General features: G+C 41.0%; 2 protein-coding genes across 5 annotated transcripts; one reads left to right on the top strand and one right to left on the bottom strand.

Annotated features, from left to right (window-relative positions):
* Window positions 1-493: 493 nt before the first annotated feature.
* Window positions 494-7,758, top strand: LOC115053001 (cytochrome P450 2G1-like). Its single transcript, XM_029517538.1, has 10 exons — window positions 494-2,565; window positions 3,276-3,861; window positions 3,991-4,153; window positions 4,296-4,445; window positions 5,168-5,328; window positions 5,454-5,630; window positions 5,908-6,049; window positions 6,188-6,375; window positions 6,485-6,626; window positions 6,777-7,758. Exons 2-10 carry the CDS (start codon window positions 3,691-3,693, stop codon window positions 6,956-6,958), a joined length of 1,476 nt encoding a protein of 491 aa, XP_029373398.1. The 5' UTR covers window positions 494-2,565; window positions 3,276-3,690; the 3' UTR covers window positions 6,959-7,758.
* Window positions 7,759-10,564: 2,806 nt separating this feature from the next.
* On the bottom strand, window positions 10,565-17,715 carry LOC115053228 (cyclin-dependent kinase-like 1). 4 transcript variants are annotated; one of them, XM_029517795.1, is made up of 11 exons: window positions 17,478-17,715; window positions 17,258-17,345; window positions 16,989-17,178; window positions 16,528-16,649; window positions 15,307-15,379; window positions 14,482-14,602; window positions 13,947-14,147; window positions 13,452-13,534; window positions 13,297-13,353; window positions 12,891-13,043; window positions 10,565-12,462 (listed from the first exon to the last, which is right to left on the bottom strand). In XM_029517795.1, the coding sequence occupies exons 3-11, from the start codon at window positions 17,154-17,156 to the stop codon at window positions 12,367-12,369; spliced, it is 1,074 nt and encodes a 357-aa protein (XP_029373655.1). In that variant the 5' UTR covers window positions 17,157-17,178; window positions 17,258-17,345; window positions 17,478-17,715; the 3' UTR covers window positions 10,565-12,366. The 4 variants fall into 4 exon arrangements, with proteins under 4 accessions (XP_029373655.1, XP_029373654.1, XP_029373656.1 ...); XM_029517794.1 differs by having other exon boundaries at window positions 17,258-17,342; XM_029517796.1 differs by having other exon boundaries at window positions 16,528-16,646; window positions 17,258-17,715.
* Between the last annotated feature and the right edge of the window lie 415 nt (window positions 17,716-18,130).

Here is an 18,130-nt window from a genome sequence, read left to right as displayed (position 1 = left end):
ACCATCATCTGTTTTAGTCTGGACTTCCCTGTGAAAATACACAATTCAACCTCTAAAAGGCACCGAGACCTCAGGCAGTGCAGCACATGGTCCCGGCCTGTTGACTTTCCAAGCCTTGAAATTTACCATTCTACTTTTAGACCAACTTGTCCCTTAAGTGGCTCAGTTCATGGTCTGGCAGGCATTCACCTTCACAGCCACCAGGTAAATGTGATGGTCAGTTGGCAGAACACTAGTGACATGCAAGGCTTGTTGACAGTCTGTCAGCGTAACCTCAATGTCAGACAGTCTAGAGTCTGAGAGAAGCTGGTGCCTCTGTAATTCAGTCAGTTATTTAGCATGTTCAGCTCCTGGCTTCCTGATGTGGACAGGAGGCAGGCAGCACAACTCTGTCAGAGCAGATGTTTTACACTGTGGCCGTTACCCTCATTTCCTGGGCGGAGAGCTCTTCGCTCTATTAGACGAGTAACAGGAACCAGAGAAAAAAGAAGAGTTAGAGCGAGGGAGAGAGAGACAGAGAGGCAGAGCAAGGGAGTGCAAGAGAAAAGTTAGCTGAGCTCGTAGCTCTCACAAATCACTTTGTCACTCGCAAGCTCTGACAAGCACTAGGAAAAAGGGAGAGCACAAGGAGAAAGGCAGCGAGTTATACAAAGGTGTGAAAAGGGAGTTGTGTCAGAGGAGGCTCAAGAGGGAAGGTGTGAAGGAGCTGTATAAGGCATATACGAGGTGATACCGATGGATGAATAGAGGGAAGAGAGGACCCAGACGAGGCAGCAATCTGATTCCCAAAACAGCGTGAGCTCAGAAGAACTGTTACTCTTGTTACTGCCGTTGTTACCACTTCTGTGTTTGGATGGCACACTCAGTTAAAGAGAAGGTTTGTCTAATTTAACTTCTTGTCACTGGAAGACAGTCTTTTACTGACAGAGGGGCAATTTTGTTGTGTTTTTATCTCTTTATATTTGTTTTTCTTCTTAGACTTGAGACCAACCATTACCGTATTATTCTTGTTGAGAAGGAAGATAGATAGACAGCTGCCCTCTCTGTGAAGAAGACATGAGTCAGAGGTGTTGAAAGCAATCGCTGGTGAACTACAGCTGTACATAGAATACATGCTGTTTATGCTGAAAAGAGATAGTCAGAGTGGAGAGCGATACAAGTTTGTCATGTGTTTTCTGTAGGCATTTTTTTAATGGTGTGACTGCTGGAGAAAGTTAATGAATGTCAGATCTTTTAATACCATTAGAAATTCCTTCTTTTCACTGTGGATTCTTGATCAGTGCTGGGCTGACTCAAATCTCCTGAGAGTTTTATTTGGGCTGTGAAGGAAGCCAGAGGTCATCTGATCAAACTTCAAAAACAGAGAAATAGGAAGGCCTTCTCGACACTTTCAGCACAGCACGTATCCTGTCTTCCTTAAAAACACAAAGAGGGGCATTAGACAATACGTGTTTGGCCAGAACAGTTCTGAATAACATTTAAAGAAACCTGTGGGCCAAAGAGGACAGGAAGGTGTGTCTGTTGAAAAACCTTAGTCTCGGATGTAAGTAAATTGGGATGTGCCATCGTCACCCTTACAAACTGTATTTATATAGCACCTTTCATGCAGCGTGTGTAGCCCAAGACATGTAAAGAGACACTGCCTAATGACCAGTACAGCACCGAGCTGATTCATGAAGGTATAGTTTCAGACATTTTGACAGGATTCATTTTAAATTAAGAGGCTTGAAACTATCAACAACAAGTTGGTGTGTGACAATAGAATCAAGTGTGTTAGGTATTTCAGTGTCGGTAGATTGTTTTATACTGAAGGGCGTTGTAGAGGGTCTGAACTTTTGCTGTTTTGGGTGCTGTCTGTGTGTTTGGATGAGCATTTGACAGCTCCACTCTGGACTCACTTCAGTGTCTAGGACGTCATTGAATTACCTATGTGGTACCTGATCTGAGTCAGAGGCTGTCTCATCACTCAACGCCTGTCTGCCCACTGGGATTCTCTCGACCTGCCTCTATGCAAGGAGGTGTTAGGTGGTTTTCACAGCAATAGCGACACTGTTGGCAGGTAGTTCTGAACTTTCAGTGCCCTCCACACTGCTTTAATTGTTCTGTCTTCTGTGAACATACTGTGCCAGTGAGTCCCTGTTCCCTAAGAGTCACTTGGAGGAAGCAGTGTGTTAAAGAAAAGGCACGGGAAGATTAATTAAATCTTATAGGTGGTTAAGGTCACATTTGTACCATGAAGCTGGCACTGCTGATTCTCATCGTTATCCACTTGGTGGGCAACGTAAGTGGCATGTCTACATGTCAGACAGTGGACCTGGAAATAGTGAAAAAAAAGCGCATTGAGGCCATTAGGAGCCAGATCCTCAGTAAACTGCGTTTGCCAAGAGAGCCTGAGCCTGATCAGGCTGGAGACGAAAAAGGAAATCCCTTCCACTCTGCTGTCCCTCTACAACAACACCAAGGAGATGCTGAATGAACAGCAGACTGAGGTCCAGAGAGACATCACCTTAGAGCAGGAGCAAGAGGAGTACTTTGCCAAGGTGCTGCACAAGTTCAACATGACCAGTGAGTACAAGAACAACAATAAGTCATGTTTCATAATAACCATTGTCAAGGAGGGAAACAGTTGCTGATGGCTAAACCACAGCAGTGATAGGATTTAGCATGACTGATTTATGATTGCAGTATATAAATGTGTTAAAAACCACAGATATTGTGTTGTTTGCATCCATGTTTTACCATCAGCATTTTTTGGGTCACTTATCAGCCCAAATGAATTACCATATGCACAATAGCGATATTTAATTCCAATCTCATCCATAAATTCTTTCAACATGTCTTCTGATCTCCGGAATAATTGTTTTTCTTCATGCCTATATATATATATATATATATATATATATATATATATATATATATATTAAGAAAGCCACAAATAAAGATATATCTTTATTTACGGCTTTCTTAATTGACAACAATGATCCCAAATTCAAAACAAAACACCCACACATAAAAACCTGTTCATTAATATCCTACATGTAGCCTAAATAAAACATTTGACCGGAGGCAGGCTGAAAATTTTAACCCGGAACCAAATAGCCAAATTAATTGTCAACATCGGCATATTTTTTGGAGCGGAACAATAAACAAACTTTTATACGGGCTAGTTTGGGCTCTAACGTAGTGACGAAGTGACCGGAAAAATTGGTGATGTAGATCATCGTTTTGTTTGTTGTTGCTTCGTTGAACTTGAAATGCTTTGTGCATTTCATCAGCTTTTTGCTGGGGAATGACTTAAGAAGTTTAAATATCGCCGTTCCAACCTGAAGCCCACCGAGATCCTTAAGACAAGAAAACAACAAATGAACAGAAAAGATCAGCGTAGTTGCCGTTTACAGGACGGAAACTCGTGAATTTGGGGTAAGTAATAAAATCTCATCCACAGTTAAACTCAAGTGAAATATTGAGACCATGTGCTGGGCAGAATGCCCGTGTGAACCTTGCAGCACACGGGCCGTAAGCCAATGAAAACAGGCTACAAAGGTGTACAAAGGTACACAGGAGAGTCACGTGGTTCACCTGTGGCCTACTGCAGCATTCCCGGCAGCCCTCTGAAACGTATAAAGGCAGATATCCCGACAACAACAAGCAGCACCAGAGGGACAGAGGAAGAAGCGACAGGACGTCATCATGGACTTCCCTGCTACGGTGATTTTGGCTGGGCTAATCTTAGCCCTGCTGTGGGCATTTCGTGTAAAAAACAGAAAAAAGTATCGTTTGCCTCCCGGCCCTGCTGCGCTTCCTCTCGTAGGGAACCTGCCACAACTTGACAAGCATGCGCCTTTTGAGAGTTTTCTCAAGGTGAGTTTTGGAACTTTAACAGATGCTGGATACTTAATGACTTTTTACTTAATCTGAGTTTTGTCAGCAGTTGACTTGAACTGAAAAATGTTTTTCCTGCCCTAACAAATTGTGTTTGTCTCTTTCTAGTTCAGCCAAACATACGGTCCTGTGATGACGGTGTACCTGGGATGGCAGCGGATGGTTGTACTGGTTGGATATGATGCAGTTAAGGAGGCTCTGGTGGACCAGGCAGATGACTTCACGGGCAGAGGGCCTCTGCCATTTCTGGTCAAAGCTACCAAGGGCTATGGTAAGAGAAGACGCTCAAAATCAGTTATCTCTTCCCAGACATCATTGACTTTTCAGTAGTTTGAGGGCTGCACGTGTCTGTATAAACATGGCTTTTCTTGCATGGCTCCGGTTGGTCAACAGTGACACGTTTATTTTGTCAGGTTTGGCAGTTGGGAACGGGGAACGTTGGCGCCAGCTGCGACGTTTCACGCTTATGACTCTGAGAGATTTTGGAATGGGACGCAAGACCATGGAAGAGTGGATCCAGGAGGAAAGCAAGCACCTGACGACGCAGATAGAAACATTCAAAGGTGTGTCTCCAGCTTTTGCTATTCTTCCACACATTTCCAATAGGATTGATGGAAAAGAGGATTGTTGCACTGCCTTCCAAGCTGGGTTTTCTTAATTCAGTTCTCACTCTCTCAAGTGGCAACTAAAGCTGACAATAACAAAACCTTCCACCATAAATATGAAAAAAAGGCCAGTTTGAAAACTGATAGGTAAATGGAGTCGAACAAAACACCATGAGCGGACAAAAAAATTGTTGATGCAGATGAATCAACAACTGATTGTGTATTTTCTCTTTGCATTCTATAATCCTTATCGCTGCAGTTTGTGCAAAGTAAATGCTGAACATGTTACATAACCAGATAAACCACTGAAGCCTCAGTCACAGCTTTGATTTAAAGGACAGCTAGCAGGGATTTTTTTTTTCTTGTTTTTGTTTTAATCATACCATGTATGGTAAATTGTCTCACTGGAGTTGAATTAATTTAGAACTTTTATTTAATGTTGAATATTGCTCAATTTAAAGTTAATGATTAAATGACATGCTCAAAGATGAGAATGCTTCTACGCAGTAGCCTGTGTACCCGATAGTAGCTGTTTTAAGGAATACTCAGTGGACTCTTACTGAAAATGTTGAATGAAAGTTGTTATCACAAATTAATTTGTCACAAGCTCCCTTTTTTTTTTTTTTTTTTTTGCTGTAATACATAGCCTTTAAAGGATGGGTCTGATTTCTTTTTCTCAGCCTCACCATTTGACCCGGCATTTTTGTTGAGCCGTTGTGTCTCCAATGTGATCTGCTGCTTGGTGTTTGGCCAACGCTTCAGTTATGATGACAAGCAGTTCCTGCACCTCCTTACTATCGTAGCTGAGATTTTAAGGTTCGGCAGTAGTCCTTTCGGTCAGGTTAGTAGAGCTGGGAGTGGTTTTCTCATAGTGGCCTCAACATATATTGCATTTATAGACCACTTTAAAACGAAGCATCCCAAACACATTTGTATTCTTGTGTGATGTGCGCTTCTCTCCCACAGATGTACAACATCTTTCCCTGGCTGATGGAGCACCTGCCTGGCCGCCATCACAAGCTTCTCGCCGAAATAGACGAGCTGAGGGAGTTTATCAAGGTGAAGATCCAAGAGCACAAAGTGACACTGGACACAAGCTCCCCGCGAGACTACATCGACTGCTTCCTCATCAAAATGAATGAGGTTGGAAAGAACTTCAGAAGTGCTTGTTTTACTCTATGAACATGACATGGCAGCGACCAATATTATTTTAATTTAAGTTTTTACCCTCTGTATCCATTGACATTTCCTTACAGAATCTGCAGAATAGTTTTCTTGGAGAAGATGGGAATTATTTTTTTATTTATTCCAATGACCAAGTTCAAAGATGACAAAAACCAAAGGCAACGCCTGTTACTTGCTGCTCCAGTTGCATTTTAATATTATGTGCCTCTTATCTATTACCCCTTCATTCTCTTAGGAAGAGCACAATACCAACTCTGAGTTCCACTATGACAACTTGGTGTCTACAGTACTGAATCTGTTCTTGGCAGGAACAGAAACCACCAGCTCTACTATCAGATACGCCCTCAGTGTGCTGATCAAATATCCACACATCCAGGGTAGGTCCTGTAACAAATATCAAAGCCATCTTGTCCTACCAGGTATAAACACACTGTGGTCAAGAAATATAACCAAACCCACCAAATACTTTTTCTAACAACAGATCAGAGTGTAAATGCTTTCTTTACCTTGTCTAGAGAAAATGCAAGAGGAGATTGACGATGTGATTGGACAAAATCGACACCCCAACATGGAAGACAGGAAGTCCGTCCCCTTCACAGATGCTGTCATCCATGAAGTGCAGCGTTTTCTGGACCTTGTACCCTTCAATGTCCCTCATTACGCACTCCATGACATCTCTTTCAGGGGTTACACTATTCCCAAGGTGTTCGCGATTTTAAACACATCATTAGCATATTATCCAGTAACATAGCAAGGATGAACATGACACTGGAAAAATGTTTCATTATGCTAACATGATCTTGTCTTTATAGAACACAATGATCATCCCCCTGTTGCACTCTGTACTGAAAGAGGAAACGCAATGGGCAGACCCGTGGTCCTTTAACCCCCAGCACTTTCTTGACCAGAATGGCAATTTCAAAAAAAATCCTGCATTTCTGCCATTTTCTGCAGGTAAACACAGTCTAGTTACCTAATGGATCACCACATAATTCACTATTAAGTCAACCTTTTGAATCTGTGTTTTAGTTTTATTTATAACTGATTTATCCAGCCCTATTATCTTGTGCTATATACAGCATGTCACTTTCTTGTTCTTCACAGGGAAAAGAGCCTGTGTTGGTGAGTCCTTGGCTCGCATGGAGCTTTTTATCTTCGTGACATCACTGATGCAGCATTTCACCATAAGCTCTGCCGAGGGCCTGGACAGTATAAACCTCAAGCCAGAGTTTAGCAGCTTTGCCAATGTGCCTCGCAGGTTCCAAATTCTTGCCACGCCTCGGTGAAACGAGATCTTCCCAGGCAGATCTTTCCTTGACGCAATCTTCGTCATGTATGAGATTGTCTATACAACATACATGGCTATCTGTAATACAACCGTGTTCACTGAACAGTTTGCTGTTATCTCTGAGATATACACAACATTCCCAAAAGTATTCGCTCATCTGCCTTGACTTGCATATATAAAAAAACTTTATATGCCACCATACCGTATGGCACGTAAGAGACTGTGGACAATTCCATGCTCCCAACTTTGTGGGAACAGTTTGGTGATGACCCCTTCCTGTTCCAACACAACTATGCACCACTACACAAAGCAAGGTTAATAAAGACATGGATGCCAGAGTCTGGTGTGGCCTGCACAGAGTCAACCCAATAGAACACCTTTTGGATGAATTAGAGCGGAGACTGAGAACAAGGCTCATCCAACATCAGTGTGTGACCTCACAAATGCGCTTCTGGAAGAATGGTCAAAAATTCCCATAAACACACTCCTAAACCCTGTGGAAAGCCTTGCCAGAAGAGTTGAATCTGTTATAGCTGCAAAGGGTGGACCCGACGGATTAAGAATGGGATGTCACTTAAATTCATATGCGAGTCAATGCAGGTGAGGAGATAGTTTTGGGAATATAGTGTAGCAGATAACCCAGGGGACATGTACTTTTGAGCAACTACTGAAGGGTTTTAGTCTTTCCATATATTTCTATTTGTGTAAATTCCATTGTTTCTTGTGCATAACTGGTAATATACTTTCTTATATGACAAAAATGAACTACAGCTTTTATTAAAAAAAAAATGCATTGCTCTTATTGTTTTTATCATTACTACTACTACTATTTTACAAATGTCCTTCCCTTGTTATCCATTTCTTCCTGCAGAAGAAGTATAAGGTTTAGGCTTTCTTTTAAAACATATTGTGTAACTCAAGATCAACTTTAATTTGAAGAGGCACAATTAAACACTGAGGATCACACTCTTCGGTTGCCTCTTGAAAATAAAGTTTTGGTGCCCAAACACTTGCGGGGTTCATGGACAAATAATAGATTCAATCTGGGGACTTTTTTTTTTTCTGTGTGTGTCAACTAAAAAGCAATGCATGACTCATAAGAATCATCCCAGGGTGTTTGACCAGCTACAGTGGTCTGTCTCAGTCTACTAAAGTCTGTGAATAAACCAGCACGACAAACTGTGGTGTGTGCACAAGTGACGTAAAAAAGCAGCTGAATTTCAGTTAAATTGCATCCAGGCAAAACTGAGGGGCACCTATTGCTTCCTCTTACAAAGTCATTTTTCTCAAAAGAAATAATGAAACATCATAGCTTTGTTAGTAAGCCTGATTAACTTGCTGCAGAGCTCAAATCTTTCACGGCCTTCCTTTTTTCAGACATGCAAGAGATTAAAGTTGTAATACAACAAATGGCAAATAGTCAGCAAAGCCAAAGAAAAGATACAGTGTCTGGAAAAGCTAATTTTTGGTTTTGGCGCATGCAATGTGTGAAACCTGCCTGAAGATGAGGAGGTCGCCAATGGGTAGAACATAACTCTTGGCTGAAAACACCTGGCCAAAGCACATGCCTGAGATGTCATCCCATGGCTCTCTGAGTCATTTTTGTTGCATGGCCTGGATGGTGTCCAAACACTATCTGAGGCAAGAAATCCCCACTGTGAATTGTGAGCATAATGCATAAAGTTTTTCAGGAGAGGAAGCTTACTGCATCATGGAAAGTCTTTGCAGATAAATAGCAGATTGACTAGCTGTTTAGCAGTTAGGATCTAACTACTGCTTACATTATGCAGTGACAGTTAATCTGTTTCCTTCTCTTATTAAATTCTTTTCAGTTGATCCTCGAAGCATTAAGAAGCAAAATGTATTTTTTTTATCCATCACTCGATCGTTGTGTTGTTAAAGACTGTAACTTAATGAAACTGCAGTGGGGGAGTACCTGTAGATGTCACATGGTTCTCTAACATCCTACCCACTTAAGATGACCCATGTGAACACTGAATGTTAATTGTTCCTTATCATAGGACGTTTTGGTCAAGTGGTGACACATGATGTATAGATACAAATAATTTCTGTTTAATCCTACTCAGTATTAAATGTAAATCAATTTATTTTGAATATGACTCTAGACTTTTGTCCCTGTCCCCACTTAATCTGCAGTTTTCCTGTGCTGTAATGACCTGGGGCCTCATTTTTAAATGTGGTGTACGCAAAAAGCGGGCCCTGAAACTGGCACACGTCACTTTCCACGCAAAGGTTGTGACCTATCAAAAACAGACTTGATTGCAGAATGTGCGCACCCCTAAGCAAACTCCGATCCATGGCTTACACTTTTAGTGACGGTCCTACGCAGCTTTATAAATGAGGCCCCTGACCTTCACTCTCAAAGCTTTTTCCAGTGTCCCTTACCTCAGCCTTTGCCTACTGCCCTTTCTCTGCATCCTCTGGTGACTGTTGGCCCTCATTGCTCAGTCCTTCACTGAGCCTGCCTGTGCTGCATGGATGTTTTTTAAGAGCTGACCTAACAATACATCTATGGTATGCTGTGCTGCCTCCATCTGAAACCTTGTGCAGTGAGTATGGGGTGACTAAAGATGAATGATAGTGACAGGTACTGAACGCTTAAAATTGTGAGTTGAGAAAATGTGCAGTGCAGCCAGGCGCATTGGACAAAATATTGTCATTGTCATTTGGTCTATGACTTGTGAACCACCTCATGCAGACAATGCACTGATACCGCTATTGGATAGATAAATAATCGATTCTATGGCTCTCTGATTTGGGACACTCTGGGCTCTGCTGGGGGACATTGTGGATCTCTGCCACTCTGATTTTATTGGGACTAATTGTTGTTTTTGCTGTTGAACCTTGAGCTGTAAAGTGCTGTTTTTACATTCAGGACCTCAGACCTGCCAGTCAATCTACCACAGCTGGATGATAGAGCTCTGTTTGAATTTCTGTTGACGTTAGATGAGACAATGTTTGTAATTAAATGCCATTTTTGTTCATTTTCCCTGGACATATTTGGCATGCCTACTCATATGCACATAGTCCCTCTATTGGAATGTATTTATATCTAATGTAGCTGAGTTGTGCAGATTGGACCACTAGGCGAGGTTACTCAAGTGTGTTTTAACAGCTCAACATTTTATCCTGCAGGCTGTGTTGTCATGGAAGTAAAATGGTTTTCGTTTTGTCCTTAAAAGACAACTTGGTATCAAAATTGATTGATCTGTACCTGGCAGGAGCAAAATCCACCCCATCCAGTGTATTGATCAAATACCCCAAAATAAAGGCTAACTCAGTCAGTGGAAACCGGTTAAAAAGAAAATCTAGACATTGGAGTTATGACATTTTTCTTTTTACACATCTTGACATGTGAACCCTCATTCACACATATATTTTTTGATGGGTTCCGGGCAATTCTTGTCATTGGTTGTACTGTTGTTGAATGCAGGTGAGCATTTGATTAAGTTTGCTATATAATTTATAATTTGCTATATATATATAAGCTTAAATGAGTAATCAGCAGTGATTTGATCATTTATTTATTGGGTAAGCATTTTTCCTGAAAAAAAAAAAAAAACAAAAAACATGTAGCATGATAATGACACTGTGTTTGGAGAGGAGCTTTGTCCTTCTCGGACAGGAAATCTTTTCCATTTACAAATGCAGTTCTTCATGAGGTTCAGCATCTGGTGGATGTCGTCAACTTGGCTGCCCCTCACTACTCCCTCCAGGACATCTCATTTAGGGGTTATGCTATTCCCAGGGTATTTGGTTTCATTTTATTGACACAGAGAACACAAAATGTCCCATCTAATATAATATTTCATACAATGCAGTGTCTCAACAGAATACAGCAATCATTCCCTTGTTGCAGTCTGTGTTAAAATAGAAAAAACTGTGCTCCTTCCACCTCCATGACTTATTGGTCAAAAGTGGTAATTTTAATAAAAATGCTGCATTTTTGCCATTTTGGCCAGGTAAGTTACCAAGTCAGTTTCTGTTTTCATTGTCATGTGTCTTTCTGACCTTAAGATAACAACTATAAACTCAGTTCCTGAAAAAATATGTCATTCATAATTCTTATTCATGGCTAACTTACAGGGAAAAGATCTTGTGTAGGAGAGTCCCTTGTTCTTACAGAGATTTTCTACAATGTTTCACCTGAAAGCATAGACCTCAGCCCTGAGAGCAGCTGCTTTGTCATTGTGCCTTGCAAATGTGAGATCATTGCAAAGCCTTGGTGATGGCACAATCCTGTGTTTTTAGACCTTTACTCTAGAACATCATAGAAATGGCTTGTTTCATGTCAAAGGACCTAATTTCATATCAGCAGAACTGAAGTACATTTCCTTTTTATGTGCCTGTAACTTGAGAATTGGAAAGATATGAAAAAAGGTTCTCTCACCATCTTCTGTGACTTCAACTCTTTTTATTTGAACAACAATATATTTATAGTCACTAAATGTTAAAAAACAAGTTTTACTAAAGGTTGTTGTTAAAAAAGTTGTCTCCCTTTATATTGCACATAAACTTGCACAGCATAATCACATCTCTCTCTTTTTTTTCCTCACTTGTGTACCTGCTGCATCAGTAATTTGATAAGTTCAAGGTCAGGTGATCGGTCAACCAGCGTTTCAAGCTGTCATTGTGTTGATGCAGGTTCCACTGTATCACTGTCCTGGATCTGAGCAACAGAGTGAATGCCAAATTTTGGGGGTCACTGCCAAAGACTAAGGCGGCAATATGTTAAGAACCCATCAAATTACTTAGAGTATCTGCTATCATAGCAGCTTTTAATAAACCTTACTAAGACTCACTCAGGAAATTGCAGCTAAATTAGTTTGATAGTACAACATTAACATGTCTACTATGGCTGACACTATATGCTTTTTAATTATCCTATGATTTTAACATATATTACATCGTGGTTACATAGTGGACGCCATTTATAGGATTTAAATGGCATCTAATCAACTCACTCGTTAAAAAGATTATTCCTAATATGTACTAAATAGTTAATCACCGGTAGGAACCTGCATGAGGACCAGCTGCTGCCACTGACTGTGCCAGAAAACAAGAAATATCTGGCACTTGTGTCCAAATGATGATAGCACACCGGTGAGTCTAAAGTGTTAAAATGTACTGTTGGTTCTGCACGCCTTCAGCACTGACCACATGGAGTTTGTATTCTTTGGTAATACTAGTGTGAAGGTTTTGCAAACCTGAAACTGCAAATGCCCTAACTAGAGCGTGTTAGGCAAAAGACACTAAGTGATAATGTTTGTGGAGAAATGAACATGATCACAGAAGTAAAAATATTCTCTCACTCACAACAGTGTGTGTGTGTATATATGTACATTTATTCAATTCCACAAATTTTTAGACCAGTTTGTTGCCTTGTTAGATGTTGGGCAGATGATATTTATGCTTCACCTGCTTCTTGACATCTGGCGCTGGTGAGATGTTGCTGTTTGTTAACTGGGGCAAGTACTGCGCCTGGAGAGAGAAAGAGATCCTGTAAGTAAACCACTTACAACTACCTGCTGTGCACATTGCACATATTCATTTAACAAGGTGATGGTTTAACTGTGCAGCAAGTGGTTAAATTACTATATGGAATAGTCCCTGTGGCTGTTACATCTTATTTGTCATCTTATTTGTATCAGCAGCTGTGTTGGGTCTGAACTCATATCATCATGCAATAGTAGAAAGAAGCAGCTCTCACCTGTCAAATAATCTAATGATTAAAAATCCAGATTTTAGATCAGAGTATAATTGGATGACCTGGGTTTCAAATGTGCAGAAGCTAACTGACCTAATAAAGGACATGCTTGTCTTTAGTAGGGTAGCACGGTTTGGATTAGGTTGGGGTGTGACTGATTTCTTGACAGGGTTAAGCCTAAACCACCATGCTTCATTCTTACCCCTGCTTGTCTGCGTCTTGTGCCTTTGTCATGTCGTCTTCCTGGCCGCTCACCGTCACGAGGCCAGTTGGCTCCTCCTTCTTCCTGGAAATAGGAAAGCTCCAGCAATTCTTCACAGGACAGCCGGAGAGAGGGGTCCATCACCAGGCATGACTGTGCACACAAAGATGAGTTGGCATGAAGCAGCAGCATCTTAGATATCTTAATCTTGGATATTAAAGAACAGTGACTAATTGTATGCAATTGCTGTTACCTAATTAGTGCACTCCATTTTCTGTATATATTATTATGCATTTGCCTACATATATAGCACGCAAATTTGTAGTTACTTAATTTTCACGATGTCAACCTTTCCAAGTGGAAATAGAGGATCTGTAACTGGAAATCATAAATAAACATAAAATACCTTCATAACCTGAAGGGCTTGAGGTGAAACTCCATGGAAGCGCTTTTCCAATGGCTCCTAAAAGTACAAACAAATGGGGGAATAACTACTTATAATGTGCTTTCACTAAACTCGGCGTCTCCATTAACAACATATGCTTTCCCAGTGCTTCATACCATGGTGTCGGGCTCAGGAATACTGACTCCACTGAAGAAAATGTTGGAGCGGAAAACCTGCTGGTGACGAGGGATCAGATCGCCTGTGGTCAGAAACAATATCATCAAAATCTTCATCCAGTATGTCAGATTTTTGGTGTTTGCTCCTCAAAATAAAACAACAAGGCCTGCTTTTTATAAGTCCACTGTAATAGAAGCCAAGTTTCCCCATTCTGTAAACCTACACAAAGTTTACCTACATAAACCACACGATGGCCCCAAACTTTATCAGTTTATATCTGATCATGTTAAGTCACGTGAAAGCAATTCAAAACCACAGATCCCAAAGTGTTTAACATCAAGTAAAATACTGAGCTCTGACTGTATCCCTCTGCTGTTCTTGAGACAGAAGAGTAAGACAGCAATGTCATATGCAATCTGTATTGTGATCTTTATTGTTATGCAGCTAATTTGTGCAGGTACATCCATAGGATTATTTCCAACTTATCCATATACCTAGAGTTTTTCGGATGAGGTAGAGCTGGTCAACATCAGACTTCCCGGGCCAGAGCGGGTTCCCATGGAGCAGCTCAGCAAAGACACAGCCCAGTGCCCACACGTCCACAGGAGGCCCATACTGGGTATCACCAACGAGCAATTCAGGAGCCCGATACCAGCGGGTTGCTACATAGTCTGTGTAGTCATCCTCTGGTCCCGCTGAGTAAGGCAACACACACACACAGATGCAGATTACTTGTATGGACAGACTCGCATGTTAGATACTGAATAATGAACACTAAATAACACGTACAGCATGGAGCAAGGGATTACAAGGCATGCTGATTGACTACATGCTAATGTATGGTAACATGACACTGAAACCTAAGACAAGGAGGGTAAACAGAGACACTCTACACAGAGATGTGGTAACTGGCTAGATGGTCCCTCTTTGCAATGCATTTACTGAAGCACTGAAAGTGAGGAGGACATCAACAGGAATAAAGGTTCAGTCCTGAATAAGTCATTAGAGGTACATTAACTCTAAACGCACATATAAGCACTGGCTCTCTGGATGACCTACTCAGAATGCGGGCGAAACCAAAGTCACAGAGCTTGACAACTCCAGTTTTGGTCAGAAGAATGTTCTCTGGCTTCACGTCACGGTGGATGCACTGCAATGTAAACACAGTGATCAGGTATTTGAACTACATGATCCAGACCCTAAGCGACAGAAATTAAGGCTGACTGGATTAGGACAAAGAATGAAAAGAGATCTAAAGGCTGCATACATTATAGATATTGAAATCTATGGGTGCACACCTTGTGTCAGTTCTCATAAGTTTTAATATTTCGTTTTGTAAACTGAGCTTGCCAGATACAACTAAACACAACACTTCACAACACTAAAATAAGACTGCTTGTGCAAATGTGTATTCCCATGACATAACTATTACAATTAAGTCTTTATGTCATTAGATCTTGATAAAACAATAATCATTTCAAAGGCAGAGAGCTATCTGATGTTCGTCATATTTCCTCAGCAGCAGTTCTATAAAATAGAATGGACAAAATGCACAGTGCTTGTTACCTTTTATTATAAACTTATGCTAAAATAAAGCTGTGGACTTTGTCCCCTATCAGTTACAGAGCAGTCACACTAGCAATGGATAACTAATGCTATGAAGAGTAGGAAATTATTACATAGACAGGTAAATTCAATGTACTGTGCATATAGTTTGTTATTTCAAAGTCCTGAACCTCCTGAAGCCCCTAAAACCTATGATGTACTACACCAACACACAAAAAGCATAAAAGGGTAAATATATGACAATTCCAGAATATATTAAATGAAGTACCAGATTAAAAATATACCAACATTGTGCTTGTGGCAGAAGTTAACAGCCTGCAGACTCTGCCAGACTATACTTTTCAGCTGAGCCTCAGGTACCCTGCAGAGAACAACGAACAAAGGAAAACTGCTTGTTGTAAAAGAAACAAAACAAGTGTTTTCCTCAGCTAATATTGCCAATATATAAAAAAGTGGTGCTTAACACTGTCCTCTTCTCACCCAGATAATATAAGGCCTGTCTCTAACAGCAACAGCGCCTTTGTTTTCAGGAGCAGCTAAGAGTTTCTGCTGCACAGCCTTGTGAGAAAAGAAAAAAATTGTTCGGCAGTAACTACTTAGACTTGCTATGTGACTTCAACGTACTAACTAAACTAAAAATCCTGTCTTGTGACCATAGATTGCACGAGAAGTGCTTAGCAGTGCTCACTTTGCGCGGAGGAGATAGAAGAAACATTTTCCCTTAAAACTTAAATCCTTTGCTTGTGTCTCAGCTACTTCTCCCTAACACTGCTGCTGGTATTTCCATGTCTTTGAACCCTCTAAGCAACGATCTTCACTCTCGTTGTAATTCAGCTGAATCCTTTCATCAGCCACTTTCTTAAGCAGTGCCCTTAGTAAATAAATGCACAGACAGTGAGTTTATGTTTAGACTGCAGAGTGAACAGATGATGGCATAAAAGGAAAGAAGCACTTTTCAGGTCCTTGAGTTCAGTAAGAAAAAGTAACAGATCCACATTGAGAAAGAAAAAAATTCAATTGAATCCTGCATCTAAACAAAATAATTGCTTCAACAGCAGATACTGTATAAAAAGCGTTATATAAATAAACTTACCTTGCCCTACTTTTTCACTGTGTTTCAGTGTTTTCATTTTGAGTGAAGTTATTCATACATTTTGGTGGTTTATTCTATAGTATGTCATATTCTATAAACAAGCCATACATTTAGTTTGTAAAAGCGTATTATGCAAAGTAACAAATACATGTAGCTGCTAAATAAAGGTAGTGAACTACTGAGATGTATTCAAAGAGCATATTGTAATTAACTCCAAACGGTTAGCTGTTAGCTGATAAACATCTGAGGGTAAAAAGTGTATTATTCTCTTAAAACTTCTACGTATGTGGCTTTTCAGTATCTACCACAATTCACTGCTTTGATGCAGCTCAACGAACATACTGTATTTTCAGATCCCACACATCACCTCAGCAGCATACATGATTGCAGTGGCCACAATGCCGTTCCAGACCTACCCTCGAGGGTGCTTGTCCAGCTCATTGAGGACCGTCTGCTCACAGAACTCAAACACCAAGTGGAGCCTTCTTTTCCTCCTGAAGACCTCCAGCAGGTTGACCAGATTCACATGTTTCAGCTGCTACAGGACCAGAAGAAAAGATGAATGCTGTTAGGAAGTGCTGGCCCAAGATGTCGGACAAAATGTTTCATTTAACCCACAGAGGATCTAATATCTGCTTTAGTCCTGACCACCTTCAAAAGCAAATTCATAACCTTGCTACTTTCTGCTGCTCCCCAATGTTGCGTTTATGGGTTTCATTTTAACTGACTTTCATTATGATGCTTATATTAATGCACTCGTCTTCAAACCTGTAAAGAAAACAGTAGTTGTCCATACATAGTATAGTAGAGGTCTTTTAAATGCATGATTGTGTGTGATCAACCTGTGAACAATCAGGTTATGCTGACCTGGTCTCACCTTTAGCATACGGATTTCTCTCAGTGCTATCTTCTTAATGACGGGGTCGTCTTCAGATTCCACGAACTTCTTGATGGCCACTATTTGCCCGTTATCTCTGTGTCTGCATTTGAACACCACGCCGTAGGATCCCTCACCAATTTTTGCCAACTTTTCATATTTCTCCATCGGGTCAGTCAGCAACTGTCACCTGCAGACCCAGGTTTCATTTTTATGTCAATACTCAATACTCAAAACATAAACAAACGTAGTCTGCATCGCACAGTTACCTTATAAAGCTGCTCTGAAGATTGGTATTATTTTCCGAAACCTGATGATCGATTCCATCGTGTGGAGGTTGTTTGAACACAGCAGCTACTGGGGCAGTTTTGTTTTAGTGTCACTCAGCTTGCAGGATGTTCAAATAGTAGTTGGCAGCGTGTTTGTGGATGAATAAAAGTCCGCTAAGGCCCTAAATGTGTGTACGCAGCCGCATATGAGTGTACTTACAGTGTCCGAGCTCTCTCACCCTCCCTGCGTTACTATCCGCTGTCTCTCGCCCGCTGCGTCGTCTCTCCCTTGGTAACTGTCTTCTAACTACTTCCCTTCGACCCGGTCCACTTACTCACACTGTCTCGGCTTTTTTTTTTATTATTCCACTTTCGCACTGAACTCTGTCGCCTACATTCAAAAACTCAGAGATGAAGGGTCACTCGTTACGACGTCTAGTTTGCACTCGATAAAGCGCACGGTGAGGAGCAACAACTGCACGGCGCAACTCCGGATTCAGATTCACGAAGCTGGCTACGTCACTTATCGTATGTTGGCGAACACACATGCGTTGTATCCACGGAGACAGCAGAGAGACGGGTTGGTGGAGCAGCCGGTGTATTAGCTTTCTGTTGGCTAATATAGCCAGCCCCAACCTGTGCGATAAATTAGCTTTGTCGCTGTTGTTTTTGTAAATATGTTTTTTTTTTCTCCACACCAGCTATTTTAATTTGGCTACACTCAGGATGAATATCAAGCGCTGGGTCAGTAATAAAAGTCCATTCTCCACTCTCCAGTCAGTGACAAATGAAAAATCACCTGGTTCACTCATGTTAAGAAGTGACAGCCTGTGAGAGACAACACTTTCATAGGGAAAGACTCGTTTAAAGGCA

The sequence above is a fragment of the Echeneis naucrates genome, chromosome 13 (genome assembly GCF_900963305.1).
Source record: "Echeneis naucrates chromosome 13, fEcheNa1.1, whole genome shotgun sequence".
Taxonomy (NCBI): domain Eukaryota; kingdom Metazoa; phylum Chordata; class Actinopteri; order Carangiformes; family Echeneidae; genus Echeneis; species Echeneis naucrates.
Note: the sequence above shows the minus strand (reverse complement) of the source record. Positions and strands in the feature narration are given on the sequence as shown.

Excerpts from the sequence above, each read along its gene's own strand:
- LOC115053001 (XM_029517538.1), top strand. The coding sequence starts at position 3,691 with ATGGACTTCCCTGCTACGGTGATTTTGGCTGGGCTAATCTTAGCCCTG. Across the intron at positions 6,050-6,187 it reads CAAATATCCACACATCCAGG|AGAAAATGCAAGAGGAGATT; the intron begins GTAGGTCCTGTA and ends TACCTTGTCTAG. Across the intron at positions 6,627-6,776 it reads ATTTCTGCCATTTTCTGCAG|GGAAAAGAGCCTGTGTTGGT; the intron begins GTAAACACAGTC and ends TGTTCTTCACAG.
- LOC115053228 (XM_029517795.1), bottom strand. The coding sequence starts at position 17,156 with ATGGAGAAATATGAAAAGTTGGCAAAAATTGGTGAGGGATCCTACGGC. Across the intron at positions 16,650-16,988 it reads GAGAAATCCGTATGCTAAAG|CAGCTGAAACATGTGAATCT; the intron begins GTGAGACCAGGT and ends CTGGTCCTGTAG. Across the intron at positions 13,535-13,946 it reads CCTCATCCGAAAAACTCTAG|GCGATCTGATCCCTCGTCAC; the intron begins GTATATGGATAA and ends TTCTGACCACAG.